The following is a 22357-nucleotide window of genomic DNA, read 5'->3' on the forward strand; positions in this document are numbered from 1 at the left end:
TGTAACTAACAATTTGTTTAGGGTGGGGGAGATTCCTTCCTTTGGTGGAATATGTCATGCGTGTGTGAGACGCATGCTCCTTCAGAAGTGGCTGGCAGATCGTGTCGTTCTGCCCTGTCCTTTATAGCTACATACAATTTGCATTAATTCCTGGGCGGGGAAAAGCCCAGCTATCAGTAAAATGGGGAACGGCATTTGCAAACCAGTGGTGCTGAACATTTCATGGAAAGGGCAGTGTGACATTCCAGTTCACTGAAGAGGTCTTGCTAACGTGTGCTGTGGACCTTACTCTGGTTCAACTGTTTACCCGCTGCAGGCTTTTGAGAACCTGATGTAGGGACTGAGAGACGCGCAACAAAATGTTGCAGTGTGGAGTGCTTAGAGGCGTGTGTGCGCGTGAAAACATTTAAAAAGATAATAAATATGTTTTAAGTATCAAGTGACATAAGAAATAAAAGAAAGGGGAAAAACAAGAAGCAATAAATATCCCATGTGGCTAAAGCAACATAAATATAACACCACCTTACATTTTCAGGTGTCAAATACAAAACAGTCTCTAAATAATAGCTTTCAGATGCCTGGTGGGAAAAGTCCAGCTTTCAGCTTTCCAGCCAGCCAGGCCCTTTCCAGGAAACTCCATTCCATCCGCCCTCCTTTCCAGTTTCACTCCGTGCCTACTGAGCATGCTCAGTCTTTGGTTTTGATTTCCACCCTGCCCTTTCTTACATAAATTTTTGGGTGCTGATGCTGCTGTCTTGGCTAAGTAAGGATTGGCACTCCGATAACTGAGATGAGCTGGATTTGCTGCATCCAGTGAAGGAAGTCCACCTGAACCCTGTTTCCTGTCTCTGGTAGTGGACAGCCAGATCCTTCTGGAAAGCCTGCGGTCAGGCCACAGAATGGTCCTCCACTGTTTTCCACCTCCAGCATCTCGTATGCCACAGTAAAGTGCCTCTGAATATGAATTTTGTTGCCTTGCCTATTAGTGGTTGTTGGTAGCTCCAACCCACCCCCAAATAATGGTCTGATCCTTTTCAAAAGGCTATTCTGCTGCAGTACAGAGTATCATCCTCCTCCTCTAATCATCCCTTGGCCACAGTGCCTGGGGGCTGATGGGCGTTCAGTAACACTTAAAGCCACAGGTTTCCCATCCCTGAATTAAAACATGCTTCACCATTGAGTTATGGCCCACTCTGAGATAAAATTTCTCTCTCTCTTCATCTTCCAAAACTGAGCTCCGTGAGGTCTGGGGCAGCCACTTCACCACCCTAATGCCCTCCTGATTATTTCGGACCACAACTGCCACAACCACTACGGATGGCTGCCTCTGAAGGGTAGTTCGGGGCTGCATTGGCAAAAGCCTCCCTCCTCCAGATCTACAAATAGCTCTCCTCGGGGAAACTGGATCAAAGCCGAAAGGGGGGCCTTTTCTTCTGAGTTCACGGAAACCTCGATGAATCCACATCAGGTTTTTTTATATATATATCAAAAAAATAAAAATAAAAGTGTGGTTTGACCTTTTAAAAACGCCTTTTCCATACTGATCTGCTGAGTCGCAGGTTCTGTGATTCACCGAAAAAGTGCGAATTCCCAGTGGCTCCCAGCCGGCTGGCTTGCGAAGGCCTGGTTTTGATTTGGGTTATTTATGCTTGCAGACGGAGGTGGGAGTGGAAAGAGGGGAGCCTTTCTCAAGGTCTTAAAAAAAAAAAGTTTCAGCGCAAGCGGAGAGGAAGGGGGAGAGTTGAAGGAGGGATAATAACATTGCAGTGTGGGCTCAAGGGCAGTGGAACTGCAAAGAGTACTAAGTCAGTTCACCTGTCCATCTAGATCAATATTGTCTGCACTGACTGGCAGCAGCTATCCAACAAGGAGTCTTTTCCAGCTCTGCCTGGGATCAAACACAGGACCTTTTGCATGCAAAGCAGGTGCTCTGCCACTGAACTACGGCCCTTTCCCCAAAATAAGATTCCAGTCCTCATGATTCTGAATTACGAGGGCTGACTTAAAGAGGAACATAGGAAGCTGCCTGGTCCATCGAGCCCAGTGACTGGCAGCACCTCGGCAGGATTGCAGGCAGTGTTCGCATATCAGAGACTCTATGGAATTGCCAGTGCTCAGAGGAGGCTACCTGTTGCATCTCTGCAAGAGTTTCTGCTCTGCCGATCTGTCTTTACTTTTGCACCATCTCTGCATTGGATGTGATTACATAATTCAAGTAATACAGGGAAGCCACAGAAAGAGAGACTCAGGAGATGTTGCCTATTGCATCTCTGCCGGAGTCATTGCCTCTTTCCAGTCAACCTCTCTTTAAAGAGAAAGGTAAAGGGACCCCTGACCATTAGGTCCAGTCGTGACCAACTCTGGGGTTGCGGCGCTCATCTCGCTTTATTGGCCGAGGGAGCCGGCGTACAGCTTCCGGGTCATGTGGCCAGCATGACTGAGCTGCTTCTGGCGAACCAGAGCAGCGCACAGAAACGCCGTTTACCTTCCCGCCGGAGTGGTACCTATTTATCTACTTGCACTTTGACATGCTTTTGAACTGCTAAGTTGGCAGGAGCAGGGACTGAGCAACGGGAGCTCACCCTGTCGCAGGGATTCGAACCGCCGACCTTCTGATCGGCAAGTCCTAGGCTCTGTGGTTTAACCCGCACAAATCAGCCATATCTCAGCATCCAGGTGTGCTGCGTTCGCCCAGCTGCTGTGGAACTATCTGGGGAGGCTGTCTCTGCTGCGGGATTCCCGTCAGGATGACCCTCAAAATCACCGCTCCCCTCCCAGAGCTACAATTCTCAAGACTGTGGTTTACATTTAAAGGCAACCCTACCCGCACTCATGCCATACATTTAAAGGGGTATCAAGCCACTTTCAGCAGTCACGGTTCCCCCCAAAGTATCCTGGGAGTTGTAGTTTGTGAAGGGTGCTGCTGGGAGCAATTGCTCAGCACCTGTTCTCCTCCCCGAGCTACAGTTCTCCGAGTTTTTTGACAGTCAACTCCTCCTCGTAGGGAAGTTTGTGAATTGCACCTCCGGGTGGAGAACAGGGGTCTCCTACCAACTCTCAGCGCCCTTTGCAAACTTAGTTCCCAGGTAAGTTAGTTCTTGGTATGAGCTTTCGTGTGCATGCACACTTCTTCTGAAGAAGTGTGCATGCACACGAAAGCTCATATCAAGAACTAACTTAGTTGGTCTTTAAGGTGCTACTGGAAGGAATTTTTTTTGTTTTGACTATGGCAGACCAACACGGCTACCTATCTGTAATTAGTTCCCAGGGTTCTTTGGAGACGCCAAGGCTTTCTTTGGAGACGCCAAGGGTTCTTTTGGAGACGCCAAGCGCCGTAGGACGGCTATAAAGGGACGGTGCGCACGGAAGTGGAAGATCCGGCTAGCCAGATAGCAGGCCCCTTCAAGCCGCATAAGTTTGGTCCAGCCCCGGGCGAGGGAGCCGCGGCCCTTTCCCCTCGGATCGTGTCGCTAGGCTGCTCCCCTCTCGGCAGCCCCGGGGAGGCGGGTCTCTCTCCGGCCTCCGCCCCTCGCCCGAGGCGGCCGCCTGCGCTTCCCTCTCGCCAGTGCGCTCCGGGAGCGCGGAGGAAGAAGGAGGCGCGATGGTGGGGCGGCTCAGCCTGCCGGACGTCCCGGAGCTGCCGGACTCGAAGCGCCGGGCCGAGCGGGGCCTCGACAGCCCCGACTCCGGACTGCCCCCCAGCCCCAGCCCCGGCAGCTGGCTGCTCTCGGGCGGCGGATCGGAGCGGGGAGGGGTCGCCAATGTGCTGCCGGAGACCGAGAGACCGGAGACCAAGCCGCTTCCGAAGGTGAGTGCAGGAAAGCAGGCGCCTGCGCCTGTCCCAGCGTGGGACCGGAGTGAATCCAGATTAACGGGTGCGTGCACGGCGATGCAGGTCCAAGCGCTAGCAAGGGAGCGTCGAGCGGGAGATGCAATCCGAATTAGCGGCGCGGCACAAGCGGGATTAGGGAGGCTGCGGACGAGGGCGCAAAGCGGAGTGTGAAATTGGAGAGCTAATCCGGAGTATGCGAGTCCATGTAGTGCGGGATCAAGGCTCTCTTGACGGTGCAATCCCGAACATGTTTTATCTGACGCCGGACTGTCTAAACTACTCAAACGTGGTTTTTTAAAATATATATATACTGTTGCAGTGTGAACTGGATCATACTCGGTGCAACATAAAATCGAGCGCGCGCGTATTTCGTTTTGCAACGCAAATAAAACGCAAAGCAGCCCCTGCGGATCCGGGCGAGGTCAGTTTGTGATGCCAAACTAGCAACAAATTCCTTGCACTTTCTTCCCCAGGTTGAGCCCTCCTTCTGCCTCCCTTGACGTGGTGCTTTCTGAGACCCTTCGGGGACTAGGCAGGTGCATTTGTAACCCCCACTTCCTGCCTAGCTGTGGCTCCAGTTTCCCTAACTGGTGCAAACTGGAGAACCCCTCTTCGCCCATCATAGTATTTTCCTGCTGGAGACGACCTGTTCAAGCTCCCCGTTGGAGCAGTCGAGGGTTTTCACTTGGGGGACTTCATCGTCTCGAGATCCTTCGCATCATGGTAGTAAAGTTAGGCCATCATGATTACTGTGCCCATTTTGCAGACTGGATGCCGCAGGCAGTGTGGCGACTCGTGTTGGGATTGTCCAAATCTCAAGGGTGCCATCCTGTGCCCAACCTGCTGCACTAGAATTTAGTGGAATCGGCTTGCCATGGGACCAGATGAGAGGGGTGTATGCCACAGCCCCGCTAAATGTTTTCAGTCGGATGCCACTGCATAACACACGCTAGTGTGTTGATGATTTCTTGTGCCTCTCAAGAGTCTCCAAGTGCATGATGGGGAGGGGGGATAGTAGGGGGTTATGAGCAGCAGGTGGGGGGGGGCTGCTAGGATCCCCAAGGGCTCTGTGGGTGGGTTATTACTGTAGGTTGTACATATGAACTTCCCAAATTCTCTTGGGGGATTATGGGGCCCAGGCAATTGTCATGGGACCTCCTAACGTTTCGTTTCTTTTATTATTATTATTATTATTATTATTATTATTATTATTATTATTATGACATTTATATGAAGAGCTCAAGGTGGCATACGTGACCCATAAGACTGGACATATATTTATATGAATCCCCTGGATCTTTGTTTCATTTGCTTATGTTTTTATGCTGCTCGAGTTTGTATTTTTCCTTTTTTAGCTGGGATCACTTTTTATACTGCACATAGTTTGCACCCCTTGGAGGTTTTTGAACTATTAGGGTGTTTGGAAAGGCTTTGAAATAAATACATGGTTCTCCCCACCCTCCCTGTTTTTAACCTCCTAACAACAACCCTGTGAGGTAGGTCTGGCTGAGATGACCCCTGGTGAGCTTCCTCACTGATTCCAGGATTTGATCCCTGGTCCAACCAGTATACCAAACAGGCTTCCAAAAAGGATTCTCTCTCCCCCCCCCGTACAATGTGATTCCCACCTCCAGCACGGTGACAGACCATTTGTATCCTGTTAATAATTTCTCTTCCAGGCAGCTGCTACGGAATGTAAACCAACATTTGGTGCGCAGCTGCTGTGTCCCCCCAACATGCTGCAACAGGATTCGGAGACAGGTGGGATCAGGAGAGGGAGAACGTTATCTGGGGTCTGTGGCTTTCTCCGCTGAATATTACTGCCCCACATACAGATAGTTGTGGGGAGGTGGAGGCAGTTACCCACAGCTCAGCCACGGAGTGTTGTCAGTATAAATGTACCTTGTCCACTTCCTCTTCTGCTCCCTTTTGCCTATGAGATTGCCTTGCCACAGATACTCAACCACTTTGACTGGTGGAACTGCTGCTCTTACAGGTGCCACATAATACCTGTTCCACATCTGTTAAGACCTCCGTCTTTTATTGTCTTTGGAACTCCCTGCCTATTGATGCCAGCCCAGGCGCCTTCACTGTACTCTTTTCGGCTCCTGCCAAAAACACTTTTGTTTAGGCAAGCCTGCCCAGATGCTCAGAAAGTTGGTGAGTGTTATAACCTGTCTTTAGACTCTAGATCATGGGTAGGCAAACTAAGGCCCGGGGCCCGGATCCGGCCCAATCGCCTTCTAAATCTGGCCTACTGATGGTCCGTGAATCAGCGTGCTTTTACATGAGTAGAATGTGTCCTTTTATTTAAAATGCATCTCTGGGTTACTTGTGGGGCCCGCCTGGTGTTTTTATATGAGCAGAATACCGGTATGTGCTTTTATTTAAAAGGCATCTCTGGGTTATTTGTGGGGCATAGGAATTCGTTCATTTCCCCTCCCAAAATATAGTCCGGCCCCCCACAAGGTCTGAGGGACAGTGGACTGGCCTGCTGCTGAAAAAATTTGCTGACTCCTGCTTTAAATCTGTTGAGAGTTTTAAACTATTATTGTTAATTTTTTCCTATCGATGGCTTTGTTGTTTTATTTTAATTTCTGTATCTTTTGGGGGGTTTCTTTGTAAAAACAGTCAAGCAGCGTTCAAATTTTATGAAGCTAATAATTTTGTCACTCTGGGCTAGCTTACATACACAAAAGATAACAGGTTTTTAAACGATAGACTGGCTAATTTGAAGCCCATATCGCCTCTTGGTTCTGACTTTGCAACCACTAAGGTGGATTGGAATCCCCTGCACACGTTAAGAGTGCATGTGATGAAGGCAGTTAGGTGTAGTGATTAGAGTGTCATACTAGGACCAGGGTTCAAACCCTCGCACGGCTATGAAGCTCACTGGGCAACCTTGAGCCAGTTACTGCCTCTTAGCCTAACCTACCTCACAGGGTTGTTGTGATGATTACTGTACATGAGGAGGGGAAGAACCATATTTGCCGCCTTGAGCTCCTTGGAGGAAAAAAAAAAGGGATGTAAATGCAATAAAGAAATAAATGTTGAAAATGTAGGGGAACTGGGTAGTGGTTAAAGGGTGTGAAGGGAGTAGCTAAATAATATTTTAGCCTGGCTACGAATGATCCCCCCTTCCCTAATTTGCAGGAATTAATTCCCTGAAGAGTATCTCCTCCCCTTTATTTGCAGACTCCTCTGGAGACAAAATACAAGCAAATAATAAAATTGGGGGGTTTTTTGCTTTCTTTTGTTGGAGAGAGGGAAGGAGGAGGAATTTTCGTTTGATTCTCCTGAAATGTAGGTACTAGGAAACAGCTGTGACTCTTTGGTGTGGCTTCTTTGAAGCAAGAACTCAGAGCCTGACCCCAAGTTGAAAAGCAAGTCAATGAGGGAATGTTGAATGGGGCAACCCAGCCAGATGGGCAGGGTATAAATAAAAACAAATTAATAATAATAATAATAATAAGTCCCCCCCCAAGTCGGAGACAGGGCACTGGGATGGATGATTGAGTGCGTGTTGATCCACTAGCCACTGAATTTACACAACCCGCATTTTTCGCCCTATAAGACGCACCAAACCATAAGACGCACCTAGTTTTTGGAGGAGGAAAACAAGAAAAAAAATATTCTGAATCTCAGAAGCCAGAACAACAAGAGGGATCACTGCGCAGTGAAAGCAGCAACCCCTCTTGCTGTTCTGGCTTCTGGGATAGCTGCTCAGCCTGCATTCGCTCCATAAGACGCACACACATTTCCCCTTACTTTTTAGGAGGGAAAAAGTGAGTCTTATGGAGCAGAAAATACGGTAAGTATCTTGGTTACTTGGGGCACTTCAAGCCTGTTTTGTGGGTTGGGTTCGATTGTGTATCAGTAAACTCAGGTTTTGCTGTTATGGTTGGTTAGGAGATCTTGCGCAACAGGCTCACTTCCCCAAACAGGCTCTTTTTTTTTGCGATGGGCAAATGCACTTTGGAAAGGGTGGGGGTAAGGCTCGCATCTAACCTCTGTCCAAACGAATCAGAGCGGAATGGGCCTTAAGCAGAGCAGGCGACAGATCAGGATTGGAGGCTTGTTAAATAGTCCACGTTATCTAATCTCCCTGGGAAAGTAAGGGATAAGTGTTCCAGAAATGGGTTGTCTGGAAGCCTTGTAGGGCGGCACGTTTTTTTTTATGGCTTGGTTTTAGACAGAGGTGTTGGAAAAGAAGGAACTTTTTTCCAAGATGTGTAGCTGCCGGGTCTGAAATGGTTTCAGCGCTGTTTAAGGACTGGATGGAGTTAAGGGCCAGGAGAGGTGTGAGAAATTTGTTCCACCTCTTCCGCCTTGCCAGGACAGTAGCAGCGCCTGCAGCATCTGCGTGGGAATTGTCTCTGTCCAAAACGCTAAGGACTAGAGTTCATAACTTGCAGTGCTGGGCGATTTTCTTTTCTTTTCTTTTTGCTTCTTTGTTTTTGGCTGAGCTGCTGTTGCTCAACCTCACTTTTCCATCTTTAAAAGAGGAAAAGAGGAGGTGGAGGAATTATTGTGGCCAAATATGCAGGCTGAACTTTTTATAGGACTGCAAAGAACACTGTAGGCTGAGGCCGTGCTATTAAAAAAAGAGAAAAAAGTAAGAGCTGCTGAAATCGGAATGTGTTGGATCTTTTTAAGGGGAAAAAACAAAACCTTGAAAATGTAAAAGTGTGAACTGTGTAAGATTTGTGTTCGCTGATACAGTACAGTGGTACCTCGGGTTACATATGCTTCAGGTTACAGACTCCGCTAACCCAGAAATAGTGCTTCAGGTTAAGAACTTTGCTTCAGGATAAGAACAGAAATCATGCCCCAGCGACGTGGCAGCAGCAGGAGGCCCCATTAGCTAAAGTGGTGCTTCAGGTTAAGAACAGTTTCAGGTTAAGAACAGACCTCTGGAACGAATTAAGTACTTAACCCGAGGTACCACTGTATGTGTGATGACGAGAATCTTTTGCCAGGAAGGGCTGTAGCTCAGGAAGGAAGTATATGCTGGCATGGAGACGGCTCCGGGTTCAATCCACAATGGCATCTCCAGGTGGGGCTGGCAGAGACTCCCTCCTGGAACTCAGGAGGGCTGCTGCTGCCAGTCAGTGTTGACAAGACTGAGCTAGTCTGACTTGGTAGAAGGCAGCTTCCTCTCCTGTGCTCCTAACAGCAGCATTGCTACTGTGAATCGCTGTCCGGGGCAAGGAAGGTTTTCCAGGCAGGGGTCGTGCTCCTTTTGGGGCCACATGCTGTGGTGGGCGGGGCCAGGGGCAAAAGTGGGCGGAGCAACAAATGCAAATTTTCACAGTCAGCTTTTCTTTCTTTTTTAACACTCCCTGACATGACCTCTCTCTATCCTTCACCTTCACAAGCCAGAGGCATTGCCAGAGTGCAAGGACACATTTCCAGCCAGGCAAAAACGCACAAGGAGGGTTCAGGTGAGGGGTGTGGCTTTCAGAGAGGGGGTGTGGCCTGGAGAGAGTCCCACATTTGGGCCCCGGGAATGAGGTTCTGCGCTTTGGCTTTGTAAGAGTGGTTTATATTTTTGGATATAAAATATCCACGCATTCTGTTGTCTTCCATGCCTTCTGCCGTTTGATAAGAGTCACCGTTCAGTGTGTTGCCTGCCAACTTCCCATGCTGAAAGACGTGTCTTTCCTTTTGCAGGGGACCTCGTCTTCTCCCAGCCCGCTGCTCCCTGGCTGCTCCTCTCGCTTATGCCCTCTGTCCTTTGGGGAAGGAGTGGCGTTTGATCCGTTGCCGCCCAAGGATATAAGGTACGCCAAGAGTTGTAAAAGGAGGGTAGCGAAGACAACTAGCAGGATTTGTCAAAGCCCATCGCTGGGCGGAGAAGCGAGATGTCCTTGTGTGGACCTGCAGAGTCAACTGCATTCCTGGGCACTGGAGTCTGGGGGCAGCCTGCCACATTTCTCGAAGAGCTTGAGGAAAATAGCGCTTTGCATATTAGAGCACAATTCCCTGAGGCTTGGGCTCCATGAGCTGTTTTAGGCACAAACAGAGGCCTGCTTTCTGTTATCGGCCGACCCACATGCCGTATCACAGACTGATTTTGGAAGCCCCCTCAAAAGTGGTTTGTCAGGCAGGCTTCTGTTCTGAGAAATCATTATTTATTAGATTTATATCTTTCATCGTAAGATCTCTGGGCAGTCCACAGAGTTTAGGCATTACCAAACAATTCTGCCAGGCTTAAGCAAGCAATTAAGAGTTCACAATGGTTTCTTGATTCTTGTTTTTTATTTTTTTGCTGTTAAATTACATTTAAACACTTTTATTGTATGTTTTTGATCTTTTTAATGCTTTGATATGTTTTTAAGCAGCATATAATTTAAAAATAAACCCATAAAATCTACAGTCTTTTTGGCTAAAGTGTTCTGGCAAGTGTAATGATGCTAACTGTTCTGTCCTGCCTGTTTTCTCCCTCTGCTCCGCCCCGTGTCCATAGGTACACCTCTTCGGTGAAATACGGCTCTGAGAAGCACTTCATCAACAATATTTCTATGCCGATGGGGCTGGGATTGTCTTCTTGCAGCCAGACGGTCATCTGCGTCCCCGACAACACTTGGCGCAGCTACAAAGCGGAGGTGCACCTCGAACCGCGCCCCCGGCCCAGGAGTTTCTCGAGCACCACAATTGTCTACCCCAAGCACACCAAGACTGTGTACACCACCACACTGGATTACAACTGCCGAAAGTTCATGCGGAAGTTCCTGTCCAGCGTGGAGCTGGAATCGACTGGGAGTGATAACAACCCTGATGGTTGCTGACTACACTTTCTCTCTCTCTGTCTCTTTCCCTCCCTCTCTCTCTGCTGTTGCAACATGATGGGTTTCCGTCGCATTGTAAGCTCTCCACCAGATGGACATGGATGAAACCCTGAATTAGCTTTGCCTCCCGAACGAATTTCCTCTTGTAGCTACCTCTCCTCCACGGCATGTCTTCAGCCTTAAGGATCCTGTGGGCCTGCACTTAATTTATGTCTACGCAAAAACAATTTTCTCCGAGGTCACTTTTTCTCCTTTCTTTTGCTGTCTTTTCCTCGTGTGGGGTGAAAATAAGCGGACCTTTCTGTTCCAAGAGGAAAGTAACTTGTTCGTGGAAAAGAGAAGGAGCTTAGGACAAAGGCTTTCAAGCGAAAACAATTCCTGAACTGGCAATTGGAAACCATCCTAGTTGCTCCTGTGTCAAGTAACTTTATATATAAAAAAGAACTCTTTCCCACCTAAAAACCATAACTTATTTTCGATAGTCTCATTTATTACGTTAATGTATTAAAACAGATTTTTTGCCAGGGAGGGCTGGCTGGTGGTCAAATCACAGTTATAGATTGTAACTCTATAAACCTTACCAATCACACTCTTTATGTGTTATGCCTGCGTCTTTTAAGGAAGCCTAAAAATCAGGCCAGTTGTGGTTTGGCATAAAAACACAATAATTACTAGGTTATCGGTTTCCCAGATATGCATTATATAGCATGTTTTATTTAATTCATTGCGGACTTGTCCAACAGTTCACTTTGGTTAAATTTGGTTGAAGTTGCTCCTGCAGGGCTTGTAGCGAGTATAAAGCTAATATTTACCTTGGGATCATCATCATTTAACGCATCGTTGCTTTAAAAGATGCAACATTTTGCAAATGCCACAATTCACAAGTGCTTTGGAAAGCTGAGGATAATGGTGGCACAACCTTAGGCAATCTCTTTTGGATAATGACTTTCATATTTCTATGATGAAAGTAGTAATTCTGTGGCCCAGCAGCATGCTAAGCTGCTGTTAATGAGAGATTCAGAGACAGTTCCTCTGTCCTGGCTGCCTAAAATGTGTGTGTTGTGAACAGGTCATTTGAGTAATTCTTCACAGGCACAAAATGAAGATCTGACTTGACCCCTCTGTGTACTGGGTCAGATACTTTGGTCCATCTACTTTAGAATAATTGACACTGACCAGCAGGAAGTCTCCAGGGTTTCAGGCAGGGGTCACCCTGTCTGCAAACGCCAGGGAATGAACCTGGGATCTTCTGCATGCAGTGCAGATATTCTATTACTATGCCACAACACTTGCCCCAAGGGTCTTAGAAAGATTTGCAGTAGCGTGTCAAAACAGTTTTGGTAAATTTGGACAACTGTTTCACTACAAAGGCGGAGTAAGAATGCTTGGATACGTACACCCTAGAAATTGGTCCTAAATATTGAGCAGCATAGAGGCATCTGAGAATTTTATTCTGTCTCCATAGCAGTGCCTCCGTTTGTGGTCAGAGACTTCCTGGTTGTGAAGGGTAGATTAAACCTCCTGCAATAATCTGGACTAGAGGTATGATCCAGTTGTCCAGTTCCAATTCAAAGGTAACGATCAGCTTTCTCCAGGGGACAGGGCAGTCTGGATGAGCCCTATGTTTTGTCGAGAGCTTCCCCTTCCCCACCAATTTTTTCTTTGAAAGCCTTGTTCCGTTTTTAGTCTGAAAAACAATTTACGTTGCCTGTTGTAACAGCCATTCCCTGTCAACAAATCTCAGTAAATTTCAGGAAGGCTGTGAGATGGCTGGGGTTTTGTGTTTTTGTTTTGCAAGTGGTTCCCTCTACAAAAATAAACAGCTGAGAATCTTGAGGCACCTGAAAGGCTGATGGGTTTATAATGGCACGGCCAAACAGCGCAAACAAGATTTCATTTTCTTTCCTCCAACAGTTCCCCGGCAGGGTCTCTTGTTGAAGTTTTATTGTTATGCTTTTGCAAGCACTCTGACCAAAGGAAACATTCCCTTTTATAAAAAATGCATTCCCCCCCCCCCAAATGTTGCTGAAATATAGAGCAGATGAAGCATGGAGAAGTTCCTTAGCCTGGTTGGAACAGAAGTTGTTTTGTGGGGTGTGTGAGCCAGTTTCACTCATAAGAATTTATGATCTCTACACCTTAAAAGGTGTGCGGGAGAGATTCATTTTGGTCAAGAACAAGTTTAGTTTTTGTCAGGAATCCAGAATGGAGCAGAAAGTCCAGTCAGTTGAGTTTGTTCTTGCAAGTGTGATTAATGGTAAGTGTAAGGTATTTATAAGGCGTTCTATGTATGAAGGCAGGGTTACTTCATGGTAAGAAGGGGAAATTGTTTTTGAGTTATTAATTTGATTATAATTGATGGTTCCTTTGCTGTGAAGGGAACTAGAATCTAGGGAATCTTTTGCAAATGTTGCACACTTTTTAAAAAAACTTTGGGGATGCTACTGCCCCCCTCCTCCACCCCACCATGCCACAGCCAAACCAAAGCTAAGTTTTAAAAAGCCAAGAATTCTGTATGCAAACAAAATACTGTAATCTCTGGTGCAGGATGCAAACAACATGCTATCATTTCCGGTGCAGGGTGCAAACAAATTACTCTGTTACTACGTAGTCATAGAGAAACACTGAATTTGTTGTTTTTGTTGAGTTCTGCAGAAGGAGCAATAACATTCTTTGAAGTAACAGAAAAACCTTTATGAAAGGAGCAAGGTGTAGGAGTCATTCCTCACTTAATTTTGCATTGCTGTTGCGAAAGCAGCTGAATGTATATTAAAAAAGGACATGTAATTTTCCTACTGGGTAGGGTTACCAAGTAGCGTTTAAGGGGAAACGACTGAGGAGTTAGACATTCCTTGAGGAGTGACTTTTTTGTTAGAAATGATCAAGTACTCATTGTCATTGCTGCATACCTAGCAGTGTGAAGAAGTGATCTAAGAACTTGTAGGGCTGCCTATGGGAAGATGTCCTCTTAACTTTTGAATCTGTGAGCTGTCTGGGAATACTAGCAAGTTGTTTTTGTTTTAAAAACACACACACACAAGTTTCTAGTTCTTGTGGTAAAATGAACATGGAAAGGTAGGCAGGTCTCTTTGATGAATTCTTTGCATAGATGGCAGCTGACAGAGTAGCAAGTGCAAATTTCCCCGTAGAACCTTTCTCCGTACTGGCCCCAAATCTTCTAACAGTGATATTTTAACTGGGCAAACAGAATTTGGGGAGAGACATCCCACATGGGATGAGAGATGGGATTTGAAAAAGGATGGGCCACTGAGTCCCCAGTGCTGCAAATGCACGTGGTTCAAAAATACTGAAAAGAAGAGAGGCCAGCATTGGCAGGGCATTATTGCGGAGGTTACTTATCTTTTTCTTTTAAATGGGCTACAAGAACATGTGTGGTATTGCAAATAAGGTTTTTCGTTTTTAAAATAATAAAAAAGGTACAAAAAATGTACTGGGAATAGGAAAAGCATCCAGTGTGGACCCAATAGGGAGATGAGATGTTTGCAACTCTTTGCTCACAAGAGTCACTTATTCACATTGTCACCCCCTCAATTAAGTATCCTCCATAGCAGCCCTAAAAACCAGCTCTGTGGAGCCGATTTATGTGCAAAATGTCTCAGATTCAATCCCTGGCATCTCCATGAAGGACTGGCAAGGATTCTTGCAATAATAATAATAATAATAATAATAATAATAATAATAATTTTATTATTTATACCCTGCCCACCTGCTGGGTTTCCCCAGCCACTCTGGGTGGCTTACAGTACATATAAAAACAAGCTGCTGCCAGCCAGTGTAGAGGGAGCAGTAGGGAAACTATGGCCCTCCAGATGTTGTTTGGCTCCAGCTCCTGTTATCCCCAATGGCCACAGCCTCTGGACAGGGACGATCTGGGCAACTCTAGGCTCCCCATCCTTCGGACCCAATGGTCTAGCTGGACCCAATGGTCTAGCTCAGTATGAAGCCACTTCCTAAGTTCCTACAATTGCCAACGTGTACCTACTACTAGACAAAGGAGTTTGGCTTCCTTCATTTAGCTCTTATCTCTCAGCCTTCTCCCTCCTAATCTTTTAGGATGAAAAGTCTGTGGAAGGCAGTGATGGCAGATTTTACTCCTTTTTCCAGCAGCCTTTAAGATCAGGATGGTAGAGCGCTCATAATATTTTTATTCCTATGGCAGTGAATAAATCTGTGCCACTCCTAGAGGTATATTTTGGGGCTTTAGTTGCTAACTTGAAAATATTAAACTGCTCTTGCCTGCTACCTCCAGGATATTTTTGTCCGCAGGAACCAAATAGGGAACTGACTAAAGGGGCTTCCTGGAAGTATTTGGTTGAAGGGGCTTAGGCCAATTCAGTGAAGTAACTCTTGGGGTTCATCAGACATGTCACAGTGGCTTCTAGCCTACTTCTTGGTTAAGAAATCAAAGGGCTTCTTTTTGTGATTAGTAACATGGCATTTGAAGAAGCCCCTAGAATTTGGGTGGTGGTGGGTGGGACCCATCTGGATACTTGTTTTATGCAGATATTTCTCCAGGTCGATGTGCTCTGGGGCTCTCCAAGTTTTGCTTTTTCAATGAGTTAATTAATAAACTAAGCCTTGTATCACCCTCATCCTTGTCTGTTTTTTTTTTTTTTTAATAACATGATCAGTCTTCGATATCTACCTATATGTGTTTTTATGTTTTAAAAAAGAGGTGGGTTTTTTTTTTTTTTAAGTGTCATTACATGATTTAAAAGTTAACTTGTGTTGCTGCATTCTTGCGAAGTCCTGGATATCACTGTGCAATGTCAATGACATGATTCCTCTCCCTCTCTCTATGACTGTTCTTAATTTGCTTTGGATTTCTCCCCATTTTAACTAGTAATAAATTATCTGAAGAACATAATCCCAGAGAAGTGTGTTGTGTTCAAGTGTATTGTGTTTATTGACACTCATCGCAGACGAGGCTTGTCACTACTACCATACTTTCTGTATGTGTGAATGTTTACTGAATCTGAAAAACTGACAAATGAAAACATAAGGAATTGGAGGTTATGTTTGCTTTTCTTTAAAATAAATATTTTCATAGGCACTCGATCTCATTTTATCCATACCACCAGGCTCTCAGGCAAACCTTTTTAAATAGATTAAAAAAAAAAAATCATATGTGGAGTTCCTAGGTTTAAATTTTTCTTTAGGATAATTTAGCTTGCACTTCTATATACACTTACTTGGGAGTAAGCCCTATTGAAGTCTCATTTAACTATTTCCAATACAGTACCAATGCAATTAGGAGGAAGGGCAGGGTATAAATTAAATGAATAAATAAAAACCAAAAGCTCCAATGATAGTTCTTAGCAACCCAGTAAAACCTCAGATCCAAGGGTCAAATGTGGCCCCTGAAGCCTCTTTACCTGGCCCTCAGGACTATCCCTAGGCCACACCTCCTCAGCCATGTCCCTCAAGAGCCCTGCTTCCTTGAGTGTTTTTTCTTGTATTCAAACTCTGCTTGTGTGCCTGGATGGAGGATATAAAAGGGTGTGTGTGTGTGTGTGTGTGTGTGTGTGTGTGTGTGTGTGTGTGTAAACTTGCCTGCTGTACAAACGTAAAATGTACACTTGCTGCTCCAACCACTTTTGCCTCTGGCCCTGTGCATCACTGGCATGTGGGACCTGAAATATTGCCCAGAAAGGAATGCAGCCCTCACCTGAAAAAGGTTCCCTACTGTGCAGTAAAAGGGCGTTCAGGTGAAGTTCAGAGAAGATACCTCTATTGTGTCGTTATTCTTCCCCTACCACAAAGGGAGCATACGCCATGTTCTCTCCACCAACTGCAAAGGAAGACGACACTGATTGGTTTTATACACAGCAAAGTGAGAAGCAATGGTTTAATTCTAACAAAACTGAAAGTCATTCCCGTGGATTCCCCAATCCCCTCCTCCATCTGTGGAAGGTTAGTTGGATGCCAGCAAATCATTATCTATCCATCCGCACAGGATTTGATCAAACTTAAATTTGCAGTGTGCAGACAGCTGTTGGTTAACTTGATGAAAAGATGAATCATTTCATTAGTTTCAAATATAACCATCTAGGGTTACCTCTTCAAGATCTTCATGCCTTTGCTTAAACAAAGCAAAACAGAAGCGACGGGAAGATTTCTTTACGCTATTTCCTGAGATACACTTGGCATCAGTGCTGACTGCCTTTTTGAGACGTTTGTTGAGATCTTAGAATTCGGTCCACTTTGGTCTGTCTTCGGCGCTGAAGTAGTAGTGGAGGACATGCTCTTTCGTAGCAACTGCTCCTTGCCCTGAGGAGGAGCCACATAATGTTGTGGCAAGTGCTTAAAAGCGAACGATGGCTCTGGTGGTAGGTTTTTCTGGATGTACTCCCCATAGCGCTTCCTTCTGTTCAGCCTGTAGATCCACAGCCTCTCCTCTTCTGCTATGGGATCATCCAGGACCCCATCCCAGCGAAGGCTCTCATTGGAAAGCACAGAGTTGTCTTGGGTCAAGAACGAAATGCTGGCAGAGAGAGAAGGTTTGCCTGGAGTCGCCTTTGGGGCGGCACCTTGGGGCGTCGTTCCAGGGCCAGTTTGGTGTTGAAGTAGTTCAAGGGGTGATGTCACAAGGATGGAGGGCTTCTTGCTTTTGCCTTCAGGTTTTCCTGCTTGAAAAGAATGGCGTCAGAGAGGAAGTCTGAGCACCTTTCAAAGCACATCACAGGAATGTACAATGCCTTAGGCCAAGTCAGACTATTGGTCCCTGTAGCACAGGACTGTCAACGCTGACTGGTAACAACACTCCAGGGCTTCAGGAAGAAAATCTTTACCACTCCCACCGGGGCATGTTGGGGATTGAGCCTGGGACCTTCTGCATACAAAGCAGAAGATCTCTCAATGGCTTGTCCCCCGTATCAGCATATTAAAATACCTGTGTTGGGAAAGACATGCACAAAGGAGCAGCCTTATTTATAGAGTCAACTGGGTGTTGACTGACAGGACAGCAGCTGCTCTTCACCATCACTTTTTTTGTAATTACTTTAGCTACAAAATGGTTTAATTGTATTATTCAGCCACTTCTGTTCCTAAAGGCAAAATGTTTCAACATCCTCCTGTTGAAATGGAGTGGCGATTGATGAATATCTCCCGCCCTCTACTGCTTAAACTAGAGAAGAGCAGTTACTTGAAACTTGCTCTGGAAAACACCCAACTCTTCCTACTCATAGATCCAATTTCTAGAACAAGTGTTTGCTTCTCCAAGAAAGCAGGCCGCCACCAGCACTGTTCCTTCCCTTCTTGTGCAGATTGCTAACTAGCATGAAAGACTACTTGAATAAACCAGACATGTTGGTCTAAAGAATGCAAGTTTAGATCGGTTCTTATGCACAAAATTCACAACCAGCCCTGTAACGGCTGTACTAAAATGACATTTGGCAGCCACAGCGTGGGGGGAACCTGTGGCTTTCTGAATATTATTGGACACCAGCTACCAAAATCAGAACTGAGAGTTGGTTGGCCATGCTGGCTGTGGTGGACGTAGATCAGCTGAAGGGCCACCAAGTTCCTCATAGCTGTTTGAAAGTCTAGTCTCTCTTGCAAGTACCATCAGGCCACTCATACAGAGCCAGCGCGGTACAATGGTTAGAGGGCTGGCCATGGAGCTCACTGGCTGACCTTGGCCCAGTCACTGCCTCTTGGCCTAGCCATAGCTGTCAACCTTCCCTTTTGTTGCGGGAAATTCCCTTATTTCAGTGCCATTTCCTGCTGCTTCCCCGGATTGTCAGATGTCCCGTAGACTGTCTCTGGGACAGGTGAGGCTGCTGATCCCTTATTTTCAAATCCGAAAGTTGACAGCTATGCCTAGCCTACTTCACAGAGTTGCGGTGGGGATTAAATTAGGAGCAGAAGAACCATGCACACTACTGTTATGTACTGGGTTGAATAGGATCCAAACTGCAGCAGTCTGATTGGCCCTAGAACAATAGGATCCAAAAGGCAGCAGCCTGATTGGTCCTAGAACAATAGGATTCAGAATGCAGCAGTCTGATTGGTCCTAGAACAACGCAGCAGTATGATTGGTTGGCAGGAACTACCCAATCATGCTCCAGATAGAAGTGAATCCACAACCTGATTGGCTTACAGTAGAATTCTGGAATTAGCCAATCATGTGCAGCCCATTGTGTAAATAATGTATATAAAGCAGATACCTTGAGGGGACTTGCATTCATTCCTCCTCCCCACTATGAGCTGAATAAAGAGCATGAAATCACTTTGCGACTCTGAGTATATTTCAACTACCTTGAGCTCCTCAAGAGAGAAAAGTAGGTGGGATATAAATGCAGGAAATAAAATACCCTTCACACACAAACACCCAGTTCTGGCAGGGTGAGTACATGCAAACCACCATTTTGATTTCCCACAATGCCCAGTTTTCAATTTCCAGCCATGCCGTGCAGGGAAAACTGTGGTCAATTTTAAAATGGCAGCTTGCAGGCACTGCTGCCAAAGGAGCCCACCATCACAGAAGGGAGATTATTGGGCTTGGGGGGGCCCACCATTATCTTGTGCTGCCTTCTTTTTCTTCTTTCTTGCTTTCTTCTTGGTCTGAGGGGTGTGTGGGCGTTCCTTTGCAGGTGGCTTTTTGGTCTTGGCCCCCTCCCCTTCGGAGAGGGGGTCTTGCTGACACACGTCCATCTTTCTGGGTATCTCTTGCTCCTTTGGGTGCTGCTGCTGAGCCTAAGAGAGACAGGAGCAGACGAGGAGTGTTGGACTGGGTCTTGGGTTCAAATCCTCCCTCAGCCATGAAGCTCTCCCAGTGGCCTCAGGCCAGTTGCTGTCTCTTAGCCTAACCTACCTCACAAGGTTATTGTGAAGATAAAATGGAGGTGGGGGGGGGGAGAGAAAAATGCAAACCACCTCGAGCCCCTTGGAGGAAAAGGTGGAATATAAATGTAAACAATAATAAATACATCTTCACTTCCAATCTAGTATCTGTTTAGAGGTCAAGGCGTTGTCTGCATGAATCTTGGGAATTGAATTTTGGAGAGGATACTGACTGATCTCCATTTCTGACTCTAATCCACTCTGTCCACTCCCCTGGAATTAATAATTCCTCAATATATCATTCAAGAGATTTATATTCTGCTTCCCAAGGCAAATCCTTGAGAACTGTCCACACATCTTTCTGTTTAGTGGGTTTCCTGCAATGTTCACAGCCTGGAGGGGCTCCTTTGACCTGCAGTAGAGAGGACAAAGGAAGCCCATCCCCGGGACATTTGCAGTACAAAGAAAGTTACAGGATTTCAGTGGGATGTTATAAGACGTGCACAGATTTGAAATGGAGGAGTGGGGCTCCCCCAAAACATCAGCAGGCACAACAATATCGAAAGTGGGGTAGTGGATAACCACCCCAATGCTCCTCAGTAAACTTCCTTCCCCCCATTAATTGACCATTTTCTCCTCAGAAAACCCCAACTTTTCATTATTCCCACAATAACTGACCACTTTCTCCACAGAAAAGCCCAACTTTTCACTATCCCCCATAAACTGACCACTTTCTCCTCAGCACGCCCCAACTTTCCATTATTCCCACATTAATTGACCATTTTCTCCTCAGAAAAACCCCAATTTTTCATTACCCCCATTAACTGACCACTTTCTCCTCAGCAAACCCCAACTTTTCACTTGTTGTTGTTGTTTAGTCGTTTTGTCATGTCCGACTCTTCGTCACCCCATGGACCAGAGCACGCCAGGCACTCCTGTCTTCAACTTTTCACTATCCCCCCATTAATTGAACACTTTCTCCTCAGAAAATCCCAACTTTTCACTATCCCCCCATTAATTGAACACTTTCTCCTCAGAAAATCCCAACTTTTCACTATCCCCCCATTAATTGAACACTTTCTCCTCAGAAAATCCCACTTTTCACTATCCCCCCATTAATTGAACACTTTCTCCTCAGAAAATCCCAACTTTTCACTATCCCCCCATTAATTGAACACTTTCTCCTCAGAAAATCCCAACTTTTCACTATCCCCCCCATTAATTGAACACTTTCTCCTCAGAAAATCCCAACTTTTCACTATCCCCCCCATTAATTGAACACTTTCTCCTCAGAAAATCCCAACTTTTCATTATCCCCCCATTAATTGAACACTTTCTCCTCAGCAAACCCCAATTTTTCATTATCCCCCCATAAACTGACCACTTTTTCCTCAGAAAACCCCAACTTTTTAATTACTCTTGCTTCTCCACCCCCCCCATTAATTGACCACTTTTCTCCTTGGAAACCTCCTCATTAGCCCCCCCCATTAATTATTCTCTCTCCCCCCTCCCCCATAGCATTCCCATGACCTGCCCCCCCCCCCCCGAATTACAGGCATGCTGAGGTGGGGGGGTCCTCCCCTCCCCCGGCACTCCCTCCGCTTTAGCAGTTGCCCCCGTCCTGGGACCGAACCTTTCCGCCAGCTCCGGTGCTCCGCCCCCTCTCTCGCTCCCTGGACGCGTCTCCAAGGCAACAGCGCACGGGCCTCCTGGCTCCATCCGCGCAGAGCCGAGATGGGAGAAAAATAGTTCCCACCCCTGACTGACACTCCCTAGCTCAAAATAGCGTGGGGTGGAAAGACTACATATTAATTTATGTTAGTGCTATAAATCGTACTAGTCATCATCACCACCACCATCATTGTGGGTTGGATCCAGTGAGCTTCTGTTCAGAATAGTCCCATTGGGATTAATGGACCAAAAGTTAATGGTCTCCATTAATATCAATGGGCTTAACATTGAATACAACTTTGTGTGTGTGCATGACAGTGTAATGGTTCTACCTTTCTGCCTGCCTACATGCACAAACAACTATATATGTTTGAAATATTTATATGCCACCTTTATAGAGTAAAACTTTATCAAGGTAGCTTCCATTTTTTAAAAAAACCCCATAGCCCCTCTAAGTGTTTATAAAAACAGCACAAACTGTGGATATATGTGTGTTGTAGAACTGAGTTTTTAACATCATTCTTATTGCATATGGATATTTTAAATGATATATTGCTTCAACTTTTTCTTCTAATCTAAAGCAATTTTCATTATTTTTTAAAAAATATAGCATACAATTTTATTTTGTAGGATTTATATGCTGCTTGACTATAAACAAACAAATAAAACCCTTACAGCAGTTTATAAAAAGGAGAAAACAATAAAACTATTAGTTAAAACTTTTTAAAACATTTTTCTAGGGTTACCATCTTTCAAGAAGTGAAAATCCGGACACAAACCAATTGTTGACCTTTATTATTATTATTTTTTAGAGAAACAGCCCAAGGTTTCTGCCACGATTTTGACTGTTATGTTGCCGAAAATCCAGGATGAACCCCTGAAATCCCAGACGTATGGCAACCCTACTTAAACATTCAAAAATTAATGAGCATGAATGATAGGTGAAAGCTAGATTGAAATGCATGCCATCATTCTTCATGCCTGGGCAGGCTTGCCTAAGTATAAAAGTTTTTAGCAGGTGCTGAAAAGAGTAAAGCGCTGACATGGCATCAAGGGGCAGGGAGTTCCAAAGTGCAGGTCTAAAAGACTTATTTCTTATGAATGCAGAATTGAGTTTTAGGGGACACTTGTAACAGGCTGGTGGTAAGGCCAAAGTCTAGGCAGGCTTGGGCAAAACAGACAGTCTCCGTACAGCTTCCTCAGTGTGCCCTGTCAAGGCTGTATCATCTGCACATCACATCCTGCCACACTCTTGTCT

The 22357-nt window shown here is 45.7% G+C and overlaps 2 protein-coding genes across 4 annotated transcripts; one reads left to right on the plus strand and one right to left on the minus strand.

Annotated features, from left to right (window-relative positions):
- Positions 1-3562: 3562 nt before the first annotated feature.
- Positions 3563-15511, plus strand: RFLNB (refilin B). Its single transcript, XM_079955900.1, has 3 exons — positions 3563-3808; positions 9506-9615; positions 10302-15511. Exons 1-3 carry the CDS (start codon positions 3602-3604, stop codon positions 10621-10623), a joined length of 639 nt encoding a protein of 212 aa, XP_079812026.1. The 5' UTR covers positions 3563-3601; the 3' UTR covers positions 10624-15511.
- Positions 15512-16353: 842 nt separating this feature from the next.
- On the minus strand, positions 16354-21089 carry LIAT1 (ligand of ATE1). 3 transcript variants are annotated; one of them, XR_013833556.1, is made up of 4 exons: positions 20982-21089; positions 19161-19341; positions 16703-17273; positions 16354-16435 (listed from the first exon to the last, which is right to left on the minus strand). XR_013833556.1 is itself a non-coding variant. In XM_079955883.1 (3 exons), the coding sequence occupies exons 1-3, from the start codon at positions 20985-20987 to the stop codon at positions 16765-16767; spliced, it is 693 nt and encodes a 230-aa protein (XP_079812009.1). In that variant the 5' UTR covers positions 20988-21089; the 3' UTR covers positions 16458-16764. The 3 variants fall into 3 exon arrangements, 2 of the variants coding, with proteins under 2 accessions (XP_079812009.1, XP_079812008.1); XM_079955883.1 differs by lacking the exon at positions 16354-16435 and having other exon boundaries at positions 16458-17270; XM_079955882.1 differs by lacking the exon at positions 16354-16435 and having other exon boundaries at positions 16458-17273.
- Positions 21090-22357: the final 1268 nt, after the last annotated feature.

The sequence above is a fragment of the Podarcis cretensis genome (genome assembly GCF_951804945.1).
Source record: "Podarcis cretensis genome assembly, chromosome: 15".
Lineage (NCBI taxonomy): Eukaryota > Metazoa > Chordata > Lepidosauria > Squamata > Lacertidae > Podarcis > Podarcis cretensis.